The sequence below is a fragment of the Fukomys damarensis genome, unplaced genomic scaffold, assembly GCF_012274545.1.
Source record: "Fukomys damarensis isolate Sample0158 unplaced genomic scaffold, DMR_v1.0_HiC HiC_scaffold_9, whole genome shotgun sequence".
In the NCBI taxonomy this organism is placed as follows: Eukaryota; Metazoa; Chordata; class Mammalia; order Rodentia; family Bathyergidae; genus Fukomys; species Fukomys damarensis.
Window position 1 is genome coordinate 44,580,422 of NW_022900921.1, and position 15,506 is coordinate 44,595,927.

At 40.7% G+C, this 15,506-nt stretch overlaps 1 protein-coding gene across 1 annotated transcript in view; it reads right to left on the reverse strand.

Moving 5' to 3' along the window:
* Positions 1–6,159, reverse strand: part of Rnf149 (ring finger protein 149) — a 9,340-nt gene extending 3,181 nt beyond the window's left edge. Inside the window, exons 1-3 of the mRNA XM_010637140.2 lie at positions 5,807–6,159; positions 5,052–5,120; positions 960–1,042 (exon numbers count right to left, since the gene is read on the reverse strand). Coding sequence (XP_010635442.1) covers positions 960–1,042; positions 5,052–5,120; positions 5,807–6,085 — 431 coding nt within the window. The 5' untranslated portion in view covers positions 6,086–6,159. The remainder of the gene's footprint in view (positions 1–959; positions 1,043–5,051; positions 5,121–5,806) is intronic.
* Positions 6,160–15,506: the final 9,347 nt, after the last annotated feature.

Genomic DNA, 15,506 nt, shown 5'->3' on the forward strand with positions numbered 1-15,506 from the left:
TTTTTTTTTTTTTTTTTGGTACCGGGGATTGAACTCGGGTCCTTGTGCTTGCAAGGCAGGCCACCGAACCTCTGAGCTAAATCCCCGGCCCTGGCCCTTTATCTTCCACTTTAATGACTTGCTACAGGACATGGTTCACTTGCACTGACCCCAACTCATCCAGTCTCCACCACACCAACCTCACATAAATGCCTGTAGATTTACGCCAGTAACTTTTACTCAGTAAACTTACTCTCTTATTCTGACACTTTATTCTTTATATCCTTCACAGTGTCATCAAGAATTTTATCTATCTATAAAGTACATATATATTAAGATATTGTACAAGCAAAGCAAGTCATAAGTACACTAACTTGGGACTCTGCTTCTAAATGGTGTGAAATTTAATTAAAATAGGCCAGACTTGAAATATATGAGTTTCTGTACAAAAACATTTCTGCCAACAAAGCAATTCCTTTAAAAAGTTATCAAGCGAAGTAGGCCATTATTAAAAAGGAAACTGTAATTTACTGTTGCTACAACTGAGCCTGAGTTACTGTAACCTGAGTGAGGGCGGAGTATTTATTTTACCCAACTTCAAAAAAACCCAAGCCCAAATCACTGCTCTCCAGACCCACTTCCTGCTGGCTGGGCCCAGCCTCTTTTCTAGCTCCTTCATGTTTCCCACTCCCAACACAGCACACTCTGCTTCACCAAGTTTATAGTGAATTCCTAGGATACCAAAGAAGTCTTGTTCCTAAGATTACAAGCTAATCTACGACAAAGATGTGTCTTAGTGATCACCTGATTCCTCCATACGAAGCTATTTTTAAAAACGTTAAAATGATATGAAAGCCCAAGGCTCTTCTGAAAGACATGCTGAACCAGGAGAGCAAGCTCTCCATGTCATAAGAGACATGGACCTCAGAATCCTGAAGTTTGTCAGACAACTGTTAAAGTCTCAGGTAAAAAAAACATACTTGCATGGTAGGATTCTGACGAGATCGCTGACTTTAAAATTTTCGATACACACTGCACAGTTCTCAGCGTCAACATCAACACCCTGAAAAAGAAGAGAAAGCTTACTTCACCCGATATACACTACATTCGTGGTGAATGTGCCAAATCCTGACTAAAACAATGATGGTTCTAGTCTCCTCTGGAATGACCTAAAAGTACCATCTACTCTTGAGAGGTTATCTAAAGAATGTGGGATTAAAAAAAAAAAAGAATCTTGCCCGGGAGGAAAACATTTCATTCTGTGTCTAATAAGACAGGAACTAGGCTGATGTTCTGGAGTTTTTAAAAGTGTTCATGCTTTAAAGGCTGCAGAAATGCAAATACAGAAATGCAAAATAAATTACTTTTCAAACATAAAACATTATAAAGAGAACTAAGAAGCTACTTGTTTTCTAGAATCACTAAAAAGAAATTTACATTTGCTAAAGATACAACTTGCAAATGAGAAAATACAAGTGGCTATTTCTCTGCAAATACCTCACTAGTGACAAAAGAATTGCCATTTAGAAAAAGTCACAATTTTCCATCTAACGAATGAACAAAAGTACAAATAAAGGTTGCTGAGGAGGAAGCAGTCTTTTTGTTTTGTCTTATTAATACATTGTGCAGTACAATATGATAGCACTCATTGTAGGGAGTTTGTGTATGTGCATAACACATCATTCCCCCCACCCCTCAATCTCCTGGTCTTCTCTTTTGCGAAAGATCTATCATGGGAAGAAGCAGTCTTGTAACAAGATTTCCACTTTTAAGAATCTATGGGTGACAGACCTTTCCACTGGGGACAGTAGTCCCCACTTCTATAGGTAATCCCTAGATCTACACGCCAGCAGGTCCTGGCCCACCAAGCAAAGCAGGCAGGGACAGTGTTCCTTTGACCCAGGACAGGCCAGAATTCTGGGTTAATGACTTAGGAACTTGTAATCATGTGCATGTGCCAGTGACTTCAGCAAGTTCATTTTATGAAACACAGCTATACATTCCTTATGTAATCACTTAATAGTATATTTAGACAGGTACACTACATATTAACAAGAAAGCAGTAACAATTTTATTTTGTATATAAGTAATATTATCAAACACTATTAAAATTATAACATTTTGAACTGTTATGCTACAACAAAAGTCAATACTGCCAGTGATCATATGCTCTGCAAGAATGAAGTAATTTATGAATGGTGGCTTTCAAGTTTATACATTACTCTGTGTACCCAAGAAAAGAAAATATGAACACCAGTCTCTGGAACTGGTTAACATACAGACTGCAGAAAACACATTGTTCTGTACCAGTTTAAAATGTAAAATTGCCAGAAAATCTATGTATACACCTAATGGATCATTTAGGAATCCTCTTTAAAAAAAACTATTACCCTGACAACCTTAAAAAAAATAAAATAGCCCTTAGCAGCATATTTTCAAGAATGTGCTAGTGGGGAAGAAGCTATCAATTTACTTATGTGCTCAAAAGACTTGATTCAGTAAGTTACACATATGTGAATCTTTGTGTTTTCATATTTAAGGACTCTGACATCCTGCTAAGGAGAGTGGGAGGCATGTTCCAAGAGGAACACAAAACTACATACTTGTCAAGTACCTCTGCTTCGCTGAACTTTGCAGAATTTGCCACAGGTTCTAGCTGGGGACTCCCAAATGACCCTTGGTGATCTATTAATCAGATGCCAATCTTAAGTCACTAGAAGTGATTTTTTATTTTATTGCTTTTTCTGTTCAAAACATTTGCATGGAGGATGTCAGTACCATACACAAATTATTACAATTCAACTGTACCACAATGTCAGAGTTGCCAGGGAAGGATAGTAGAGACCAAGACAATTTAAGAGTATTTTATACTAAATAAATTACATGAATCATTATTAAACTCCCAATCTATAAAAATCAAATGTCTGTAATTTAGTGTGTTAGTTTTACTTTAATCCAGTATGTTAGAGAAGAATTTTTTGTTTTTGTTTTTGGTACTGGGGATCGAACTTGGGACCTTGTGCTTGTGAGGCAGGTGGAGGTACCACTGAGCTAAATCCCTGGCCTGAGGAAGTTTTTAAGTGCAGTTTCCATTTTTTTTGGAGAGGGGGAGTGGAATATTCTAAATCTCAATAGTTTAGTGAGATAGCTGGGCGTGGTGGTGCATGCCTATAATCCCAGCACTCGGGAGGCTGAGGCAGGAGGATCACTGTGAGTTCTGAGACCAGCCTGGGCCATAGTGAGTTTACTGGGGATCGAACTTGGGACCTTGTGCTTGTGAGGCAGGTGGAGGTACCACTGAGCTAAATCCCTGGCCTGAGGAAGTTTTTAAGTGCAGTTTCCATTTTTTTTGGAGAGGGGGAGTGGAATATTCTAAATCTCAATAGTTTAGTGAGATAGCTGGGCGTGGTGGTGCACCCCTATAATCCCAGCACTCGGGAGGCTGAGGCAGGAGGATCACTGTGAGTTCTGAGACCAGCCTGGGCTACATAGTGAGTTCCAGGTCAGTCTCAAGACATAGTGAGACCCTGTCTCAAAAAACAAAACAAAACAAAAAAAATTTAGTAAGATAGAACAAATATCAAAACAATCCCACAGCCCATCACAGCCCGGAGTGGTGGCGCACACCTGTAATCCCAGCACTTGTGAGGCTGACACAGGAGGATCACTGTGAGTTCCAGACCAGCCTGGGCTACACAGTGAGTCCCAGGGGAGTCTTAACTACACAGTGAGACCCTGTCTCAAACAAAAGAATAAGCGCCAGTGCACAGCAACAGCTGGACCTCTAAGAATCCGTAGTGCCTCTAGAGTGGAGATTGGTCCTATCCCAAAACCACTGAAATCTCTGGTATAACTGAGCATTTAAGTCTCAAGATGGACCTTGTCAAAATGCTCCCTTAAAAAAAAAATTTTTTTTTTTTATGGTACTAGGAATTGAACTCAAGACCTTGCACTTACGAGGCAGGCATGGTGCCACTGAGCTAAATCCCTCGCCCTAATTTTTTTTTTTTTTAGTACTGGGGATTGAACTCAGGTTCTTGTACTTGCAAAGCAAGGTGGCAGAACCACTGAGCTAAATCCCCAACCCCTGATTTTTTTTTTTTGAGACAAGGTCTCACACTATAGTTCAGGCAGGCCTCAAACTCAATGATCTGCCTGGCTTAGCTTCCTGAGTGCCAGGATTATAGGCACACACCACTCTGCCTAGCTAAAAAGTACTTTAAACAACTTTTCAGTCTGAGTGCAGTGCTGCACACCTGTAACCCCAGGTATTATACTAGGGAGGCTGAAGCAAACAGATTGCAAGTTTGAGGGCAGCCTGGGGAACTTACTTAGCAAGACCCTATCTCAAAATAAAAAAGGGGTGGGATGTAGTTAACCAGTACAGGGCTGGCCTAGCTCCCAGAAGGAGCTGGGTTCAATCCTCAATCCTGACCTGCCTCCCTGAAATACCTTTTCCCACCACCCTCAGTATTCTCCCCATGTGGTTAAGGGAATCCAAGAGAACAGACTTAAAGTCTCAGATTCAACAGAAATGGATGCAAGGCATCATGGGTCTACCACTTAAACGTTAAGTTCTATAGGTTTTTTAGTTATTCAGACCTGACAGACAAAACTTTCTTGGATGGTGATATTGGTGTTGTCTTGTACGGCCACACTGGCCACAATGGACACTTGAAACATTAGACACTTGAACCTTAGCTAGAATGACTGAGAAACTTAATTTTATTTTATTCATTTATTTATTTATTTCCCGGTACCGGGCATCAAACTTGGGCCCTTGGGCTTGTGAAGCAGATGCCGGAACCACTGAGCTAAATCCCCAGTCCCGAGAAACTTAATTTTAAATAAAATGTAACTTACTGAAATACAGATAGCCAGATGTAACAAGTAGCTACACTGCGGGAGGTCTTTACCCACTATGCTTCTGCCAGCCTTCCTTTAGAATAAATACCTACGTGGAAGTCAGCTCAAACTCACACCTGCTTATGCACTGCGTGTGGAAGGAAAGTGTTTCTTAAAACATAAAACTCATCCTCTAGTTTAACCATGAAACAGTGTGAAAACATTACCTTTTCTCCATCCTTTACAGTATGAAGTGGAAGCTGGCCAATAACTTTCTTAGTTTCTTTTCTGTAGCTCTTGGGGAAGAAAATACTATTACTAAAAATTTTAAGTCACTATTTTTAAAAAGTCATCCATTATAGCATAAAGAAAAAAAATATTACAAAAGGAAGGTTAAACAACTTCACTGAAAATAAGGAAAACTCACTTCTTTTCCTGTGGTGCTGAGCCCAAACCCAGGCAGTCTTACATACTATCACATGTTCTACCACTGAGACGTGCACCCAGCCCCAAGAAATCAAGTCCTGTGTTTAAGTATCAGTGAGAAAGGAATAAGCTGAGGATAGGTGTAACACGCACTCGCTATGTTAAAGTCTAGGAAGAGATGTGCCCGGCCTAGGTATGGTGCCAGGAAGCGTCTGACAGCTGCTCTGCCGGAGACAGCAAGCCCCCTCCTCTCTGCCACCTTTAGGTCCGGTTAAGGACCAGGCCTACAGCGGGGCAGGCACACTCGTCTCATTTTGTCATTTCTCTGTTTGGAAAAGGACAAAGTGTACAAAGTGATCAAGACTCAAAAATATCTAATTCCCACATGGCAGAACATTTAATACATTCCAATTAAAGAGCTATTTTCAAAAGTCACTTGAATACTTAAAAAGTGAAAATGAAATTAAGAGTATCTTTACATATAATTTCAGGCAATATACAGGATGAATTTATGAACCATCTATTAAAAGCACAATTAATTGTTTTTCATAATTACCTGATTTCTAAATGGTGAGCCAGTATATAAGAAATACTGTGCACAGTAAAATATTAGTGAGGCTAATGAGATAATCATTACAGTGATGAACGCAAAAACAAAAGGCTGATGACTGTCAATAAGCTGCACATGACTGGTTCCAATCTGTATGGTTATTTTTACTAGGATTCCTTTTTGTACCAGTTCCAAAATTTCTCGTCCTTTTGGGTGACTAACCATAATGACCACTATATTTCCTGTTCCTGTAAGAAAATAGAACGATATTAATATAAAGAACATAGAATAAAGTTAAGAGAACGCTGAGTACTACGCTTGCTCATCAACACACGTATCTTAAAAAACTTTGATAAAACACGCAATTTTCAAGAAAAATATCAATTACCAAAAAAAGAGTTCAAAAACAAAAACAAAGTATCAGACTGATCACGTTTACAAAAAAAATAGAATAAATCACCAAGAATACCCCCCAGAAAGCAGAACACTATTTAGTGTCACAGGTTATATTTACTGAGATTTAAATTGTTCCACAGCCGACTGAAAGAAGAGAAAGTCTTGAAATTATTTCTAAAGGCTGGGCGTGGTGGCTTACGCCTGTAATCCCAGCACTTGGGAGGCTGAGGCAGGAGGATCACTAGTTATGAGTTTGAGACCAGCCTGGACTACACAGTGAGTTCCAGGTCAGTCTCAACTACACAGTGAGACCCTGTCTCAAAAACAAACAAACAAACAAACAAAAAATAAAAACAAAAACAAAAAAAAGAGAAACTATTTCTAAGATTGAAAAACCAAACTTGTAGTAAAAAACAAGAGGATTGGGGATTTAGCTCAGTGGTGCCACCACCCTTTCTTTTAAGTGCAAGGTCCCTGGGTACCAAAAAAACCCCAACCAACCAAACAAACAAAAACAAAAATAAACACAAAGAAACAAAACAAAACAAAACAAAAAGAGCCAGGTGCAGATGGCACATGCCTGTAATCCCAGCACTCAGGAGGCTGAGGCAGGAGGACCTTGTCAAGTTCCAGGCCAACCTGAGTAAATCAGCTTGCACAAAACAAAATACAAAAGCGTTTCTCAAGCAGCAGCATGAGATATAATTCACATACCACAAAAAACAAACTTACTTAAAACAAAAAATTCGGATATTAAGTAGACTGGCAAGGTTGGGCAAATATTACTACCATCCAGTTATGTAACATTCTCATCATTCCAAAAAGAAACTCTGTGCCCACTAGCAGTCATTACTCAACAAATGGAGTTTATTAATTTTTTTTCCTGGTACCAGGAGCTGAATTCAGGACCTTGTGCTTGCCAGGCAGGCGTGGCACCACTGAGCTACATCCCTGGCCCTTCAACAAATGGGAGTTCAGACATGTGAAAACTTGTCCAAATGAAAACATGTTATTTGTAAGACTGATAAAGACCAAAGGTTGAGACACTATATTCATAAGGATATAGCAAGACTCTTTTTTTTTGGAGGTGTATTTAGGGACTGAACCCCTTCCCACATGCTAGGTAAGCTTTCCGCCATGGAGTTACAGCCTTAGCCCTAAAAAAAAAAAAAAAAAAAAAAATCGAGTCAAGTTCTTATCAAGTTGACCAGGTTTGCGGTGAACTTGTGATCTTCCTGTTTCAGTTTCCCAAGTAGCTGGATTATAGGCATGCAGCACCAAGCATGGAACAATTCGGGGGAGGAGAGTGAATTATTACACTCTCCTATGGGTGTAATGGCTATCAAAAAATTTAAGAGTACATGTATCTCTGATACAGCAATTACATGTCGAGGAATGTAACTTCACACATTATACACAAACACAATGATGTATCTAATTTTGCCAATGGTTCTTCCTATTTTAATTTTTGGTACTGGGGATTGAACTCGGGCCCTTGCATTTGCAAGGCAGGAGACCACTGAGCCAAATCCCCATCCCTTGGCAATGTTTTTTTCTGAGAAGAAAGTACCATAGTAGGCATTTTTTCATAGTAAGCATTCTCATCGTCAAACCACAACACCAAAAACAAAGTCACAAATTAACTGTCCTGATAATTCTAGACTCCTCCAAGACCTCTCAATGAGGTCAGCTCTAGATTTAAACAAGGTGGTACGGACCACCAACTGCAGCAGGTACTTAAGATGTGTTCAGGACAGGAGGCAAAAGTGCAGAGGGAGAAGAAATACAGGCAGCTTCTTTATGTTCTCATTCTGTAACATATGTGCTGCCTAAGGGATGAAGCTCCTGTGAAAAATGCCTTCATACAGAAAAACTCCACTTGTTTTCACTCCTCCCTTCCCCACAAAAGTTTCAGGCCAACTAGACAAGGAAATCAAAATAAAGCAACAGTAATTTCGAGACTCTAAATGTACTTATCATCTTTAAATTTCAACATGCATTTCTGAATACCCAATCAAGAGACCGAATTTTCTCCCTTAGGAAATTTTCAATAAAAGTAGAGATAAATTAATCCCATTTTGAAGTTCAAGAAAGGATAGACTAAGACAGGTGTGGTGGTGCGCTCTTGCAATCCCAGCACTTGCGAGGCTGAGGCAGGAGGATTGCTGCGAGTTCAAGACCAGACTGGGCTACACAGTGAGTTCCAGAGCAATCTGAACTACAAAGTGAGACCCTGTCTCCAAAAAATTAAAAAAAAAAAAAAAGAAAGAAAGAAAGAAAGGAAGGATAGACTAGAGTAGTGTGTGTGGGGGCTAGGTGGGTAGCTCAGTGGTGGAGCACCTGCTTAGAATATAAAGGGCCCACCGGGCTGATCCAATTCCCAGCACCACACACTCAGAGATAGCAGCTCTGTGACATGAAAGAGAAGATCCCTCCCAAGCAGCAGTTAGCAACTGTCAGGAAGCACAACTGGCTGCAGATGAAGGGATGCAAGAAGCAAAGGGGAGAACTGACAGGTCTGGCTGGTCACTGTAGCTAGAGCTCAAAAAGAGGGCCAGGGATTTAGCCCAGTGGTTCCACTGCCTGAGACCTGAGTTCGATCCCTGGTACCAAAACAACAACAACATCAACAACAAAAACCACAACAAGATCACAGGGCACCTAACAGGCTGTAGCTTAGCAACCAGCACAGCCAAGGCCAAAGCCATGCCTGGCTAATGTTCCTACTGATGGTGGTAAAACAACCGAGAAGCCCAAACGTTAGAACAGAAGAAAGATATTTACTTAGTAAGTAATGACGGATGTCATGTCTAGGGTAAATAATACAAAAATAAGTAAGGCGATTCCCCAAACATCACTGCAGAGATTTCATATAACTCTGATATGGTATAAAATAGTTTCTACACAGGGGCAAGCTTTGCATTAATGTTTCTCAAAAATCCAAGACTTTTGTTCTAGTCTCACTTTAAGAGATTTTAAAATTATATCTTTCCTATGTTAGAGGGAAGATAAAAAGGTAAACGGGCACAAGAAATCCTCCATTCTGTGTGACTAGAAGAGGAAGAGTTCTAGAAGCCAGTGGGTATGAGCACATTCAGGTCCGGGGATTGGAGACTATGGGTCTGTGGCAGCTGTTTCTTTCTTCCTATCACTGGCATGTCCATCCAGATGGCTGAAGACTGCTGGAACTTCATGGAGCTGACTTGGCCTGAGTGTTTGATCCCAGAACCTCAGAAGAAAAGCAGAGCACTATAAATTATAGTGTGTGTACACAAGTTAGTACTCAAGACAGGAAAAAACAAACAGGTAAAACTGTAGATAGCACCACTGTCCTTTAAAATCCCCAAGGAGTTAAATGCTCTTATCAACACAGTTGACCTCAGAAGGAGATTCAAGAGACTGGAGCTATGCTGCCTTGGGAAAGCAGGGCCAGTGGCCGCAGCACAGTGATGAGCTGGAGTCTTACTTTGCACAGGAGAAATTCTGTACCATGTGCACACCCAAATAATAACTGAAAATGCACATAATGTTCCCTGTATTACAATGAAACTGTATTAAACACTCTTCAGACAATTTAGGGGAAACTTAATCTAACACACTGCTAGGACTGAGTTAATGAAATGCCAGAAAGGCACTCTTCTGGTGGTGGCTTCTGTCTGCAAGGTGATCCTGTCACCTGCCCAGAGCCAAAAAGTGTCCCTCATGTAAACTACTAGGTTATCTCTGGGCAGACACAGGACAGCAGGCACATCTTGCCTTTAGAAAAATTAACATTTAGTGGTAAGGAAGACAGGTATAGAAACAATTATGATAAGTTACACCATTTACAGATACTTTACAAGCTAAAAACCTTTTTAACAAAAATTGTGTGGACATTTAAAGCACAAAACTAAAATAAAAAGCCTAATGCGTCCCTGTGTTCTCATCTCTATTAAAAACTCCAAAATTGTTCCCATGCTATAATGACAGTTATGTTCATTTTGTGTTAATGAGGAGAAGCAACTTTGAAGCACTGTCACTTCTACTAAACAGCTCACTTGAAGGAGAAAGGACTGTATTACCATTCTGTCATTGAGGGCCTGGAAATCCTCACCAGCTGCTCAGTGTCACATGGGCCCCGGAAGAGCTGTTGTAAGGGTCTGTAGACCCAGCTCCAAAGCAGTATCTTCCCTGTACCTTCCTCCCAGGGGACACAGCTACAGCCCCACCGACCTGCTCTCCATCTGCCTCAGCCACTGCCTGAGTGGATGGACAAACTGATTCCTCAGAATGTTTCTTCAGCTATAAAATCAGGATGAGAATGGTTCTGCTAAATGGATGCTTGTTTAATAAGAAAGTAGAGCAACAAAGAGCTACAGAAGTGAAGAATAATTTTGTGTAGTGGAGAGAAATTGTTCCCCAGGAGACACATTTTTTTTTTTTCTTTTTCTTTCCCCCAGATAGGGTCTTGCTATGTAGTCCAGGCTGGCCTTGAAGTCACATGTAGCCCAGGATGGCCTCAACTCATGCCATCTTCTTGCCTCAGCCCCCAAGTGCTAGCTAGGATTACAGGCATGTGTCACTGCACGCAGCTCAAGAGACATATTTAAACTACTTCTTCAAAGACCGGAAAATTTACTAAACTAAGGAAGGGAGCTTCTCCAGGCTGTGAAAGCATCATAAAAATGTGTGAGAAAATGAAAGTGTAAATAAGGATCAAAATATATAACAGATAATGTGAAATAGGAATAAAAGGTACGAGGGGGAAGGAGGGATGAGGGAAGGAAAAAAGTTAGTGGAATTAATATGAGAAAATGAAAAAATGGAAACAGTCTTTGTAAACGGGGGTGGAGGAGATAAAGGGAGGGTCCCAGGAAATGGGGAAAAAATACAAAGATAGGGCCAGGGATTTAGCTCAGTGGTTCTGCCACCTGCCTTGAAAATACAAGGATGCAAGTTTGATCCCCGGTACAAAAAAAAAAAGATAGTATTATGTAAAGGCACAAATCTCCAATGATTAATGTCATTATATTGTATACCTAAAATGTACCAATAAAATTATTTAAAAAATAACTTCAGCTCTGCAAAAGGCACCATAAACAAATAAGAATATGAGTGTGTGTGTGTGTGTGTGTGTGTGTGTGTGTGTGTGTGTATTTGAATGTCAACTGGCCTGGCTTGGTCAATGACTAAGATATATGTAAAGGTATTTTGTTGAATAAATAAATGAATGGAAAGTGGAAGATTAACTGAGATTACTGAACACGTAATATCTTAAGACTGCGGGGTGAGGGAATGGATACTAACAGTAAAAACTGTATCAGTACACCCTAATCTGAAAGCACCTGTAATATTTTTGTGAAACCTCACCTGGAAAGTTAACCTCACTGAGTTAAAAGAAATTACAGTATTTTAAAGAACTGAGCCTAGCATAAAGTTTGTTATGCTGTAATTAGCTCTACCCTTCCTCCTGATGCATCAATGCCTCTCCGGCCAATGTCACAGTACACACCTGCTCAAGTCGTGTTGTACAACTGTGCCTCAAATGGCATGGAACAGCAAATTCCAAGTGAATTTCTTCATGGAAGATACAGAAAGTCAAAGTATTGGAAAAGAGAAAGCAAGCACATGTGTGCGCGCGTGCGCACATGCACACGCACACACACACACACACACGCACACACAATTTTTTAAAAAAGAGAGAGAAAAGAGAAGAAAAAGCGCTTGGGATTTTTTTGCTGTGCCCTGATTGCTACCAATTTAATCTCTCCCAAGTGAAGAGACCTATATATAGATCTCAACATTAGGAAGCAAAGTGCTTGAGAGACAGTTTTTGTTTTATTTTTGTCTCAGTCAACACAATATTACTGCGCATAACACATGATCATAAACCTACCAAATACTGCATAGTATTTTTTAGCAATGCAAATTACCCATATTTTAAAATCTTTCTGTGCCAAATATAAAATTGTGGTTATTTCCCTTTTCAAATTTCTGTGTTCCTCTTAACAGCCTTGTCAAAGGCTAAAAACTTAATGTAAAAAATTCTGACTTGGCCAAGAGCTTCAAACTTAGCAAAGTGATGTTTGAGCCCAGTGCACTATTTTTCCTCCATTCACACAAACTCCTTAAATTAGATCTCAACATTCTCTTGAAAGAAACGAGTGCTGAAATATTTAAAGCAGTGATTAACTCAGGCGACAAATCACGAAGTTCTGATAACAGAATCCTATGAACTTTCAAGTTTGCTTTTTTTCAGTGTCTTAAGGGCTACCGCACTTCACTTCTTTCCCTCAGGAGACTTTCCAGGCAGACCTTAAGATTCAGCTGACACTCCAAGTAAGTAAGGCTTTCTACTGGCTTCTTGTGTAGCCAATGTTAGCAATGCCTCTTAGGTACTACTCTTTTCACACACCTTCTGTAATTTCTTTACAGGTCTCTCTGCCTCACCAGACAAATACTACCATTTTTTGTTTTGTTTGAAAACCAGTTTCTGTAGCTACAGCATCAAAGCAGTGACAGCCAACAAAAGAATTTCTATGTGACTAAACCAATGTGGAAAACTGGCCTATTTTCCAAGACTATAGCTGAGGTGACCTAATAAGAAAAATCATAGAATCAGTAGCAGGGGACATAATATACCAAACAAGAATGTAAGTATCTTATACTTTTAAAGTCATTATGCAGAACAGAAATGTGCTCATGGTGGGCTAGGGTGGAGTTAGGAAAATTTGAAAATAAATGCAATTCACTTTTGGGCACTAGAGAATTTTAAATAATATTTTATGAATATAGTATTACAGCTATCAATAATTTATTATTCACTTATAAAAGACTAATATTAGGCCAGGCGTGGTGGTGCACGCCTGTAATCCCAGCACTCAGGAGGCTGAGGCAGGAGGACTGCTGTGAGACCAGCCTGGGCTACATAGTGAGTTCCAGGTCAATCTCAACTACATAGTGAGACCCTGTCTAAAAAAAAAAAAAAAAAAAAAAAAAAAAGACTAATATTTACCATGTTCTGCCAATATAAAATGTACATCTCTTACTATGTGATCTCACTAAGGTCAGGGATTTTTTTTGGACACAATGCCTCTATGTAGTTTAGGCTGGCCTTGAACTTGCAGCAATCCTTCTGCCTCAGTCTCCCAAGTGCTGGCCCCTAGAGGGATGCAACACCAAGGTCAGGGATTTCTTCTACAACCAACTTGCCCACCCGCAACTTGTTCCTTTCTCCAAACATAGTTCTAAGCTTTGTTGGTATTTGACCTGCAGTACAAAACTGCTTAAGGAGTCTCAGTGCCATTCTTAGTCACACTGAGATTTCAGCTAAAAAAATATCATGTTTATTACTCACAATATCTGCAGTAAGGTCAATACTTATGAAAGACTGACTATGCCATCGACTTAGCAATGTCTACCAATCTTGGTCAAGCTAATCTTTACAACCTTGTAGTACTTACTCCCCGCCTTTATGCTTCAGCAGAACATGTATATGCAATTCTGCCAAATCCAAACCATATTGTCTAAAAAGTTCTGTTTACTGCTTCCAGTGGACCACAAGCCCTTTATGTGCAGGCAACATGCATAAGCCTTTCTACCCCTGAGCAGAGACATTACTTGGCGGCAGTAAGATGTGTGAACACCCAAAAATGAGTACACCCAGCATCAGGGAATCATGATACCATAACCTTTTTTTGCTGACAGAACTACTCAACTTGGCAACAGTGGATAGGATGTGTTTGGAACTGTGTGAAACCTGACAGGCCATTCCATGGGCCTTGTGGAAACATGACTACGTTACCATAACAATTAGGAAGACTTGTAGCTACTGGAGTAACTGTGTTAGGCAGAAAGTTAGACATTAGCAGGCTGAGAGACAGGTGGCTGGGGCTATTTAAAAAGCAAAGATGTGGGTCCCCCCCTTTATTTTTGTACTGGGGATCAAACTCGGGTCCTTGAGCTTGTGGAGCAGGCAGCAGAACCACTGAGCTAAATCCCCGGCTTCTCTTCATTTTTTAATTGTTAGCAACAGACAAAACCCATACAAACTTGTGGCTTCAAACTTTAGCTCAAAAGGGTAGAACATCCTCTTATAGGGCCTAACTACTTTCATGCTGCATTTTCTATCTTTCTCTGAAAATCTATCATTTTGCAAGACTCTACCTATTCTCTATGTGATGCCCTGTGTGTCTTGTATCTTTCGTCAAAGACACAAACGACAGGTGTGCTGCCACTCCCTTGCGGTTAGGACCAAAAGTTGTGCCTGGCTCAAGGTCACCACAGACATCTGTACTCCCTCTCATTCCCACTGCCTGCCACCAACTCCTCCACAAGTGTTCCAGACCCAGTCTTGGTGCTTTTTCAAAGAGCCACCTTCTTCAGTCTCTTCTTCTCCATCCAGTTCTAGCAGATCACTTTCATCCATGTCCTACCCCACCCTCCCTTGTTCCTAGAGTTCCTGCCCATTTCTCTGCTCTCCCCCAATTAATGTGTCCCAAAGTCTCCACTTCTTCACCTTTCCACTGGTGACCAATTCGCATTCATGTAATTGGCCAAACCCAAAATCACTTTTCTGTCCTCGTTTTGCAGCTGAATTCCAAACTGTATCCAAAAACACAAAATGGAGCACAAAACAGAAGTATGGTACAGTACAGGAAAAAGGACTGTTTGGCTTAGTAGCAACAGAAACTTTAAAAAATTAACCACAGGAAGTTGGTACGGAGTTAATGGTGCTACACCTACAGCTAATGTGACCTTAGAAGGAACAGAAATAAGAGCCCCCTTTGGGTCCTGGTTGTTTTTCACAGAGAAAGAACTCAGTTCTAACGATGTTGTTTCGCAAAAGTAGACACGAACTGAAAATACAACTTGTTGCCCTAAGGGAAAAAACAGCATGTGTAGGACGAGTTCCCTAGCAAATAGCGATATCTTTTCTCGAACGAACATAGTAATTAAAAAAAAAAATCTAAACTCAAGATTGACCGACTCAAGAACAGTGGAGCCAATGTTATAAATCTGTATTAGACAAGTGAGCAAAAAACTCAAAGCCCAGGTTTTCTGACTCAAAGTGTACTGTCCCTAAGGCATCACTGAAGGTAGGTGCAGGAATCACCCGGCTGGAATACGCACCCAACTTGGAAAACGCGGACAGGAAAAGACCCCAACCTCTTCCCGGGGGGCCCCCCTCCGCCTCCACTACCCAGGCGCGGATCCGCAGGAGTGGACGCGCCCTGCTCTCCCACCCAGCCAGAAGACCGGGGGTGAGCACGCGCGCCAGCCCTGCTCCCAGACACCACTCGCTCACCCGCGCGCGCGGGCGTTGCTTCCA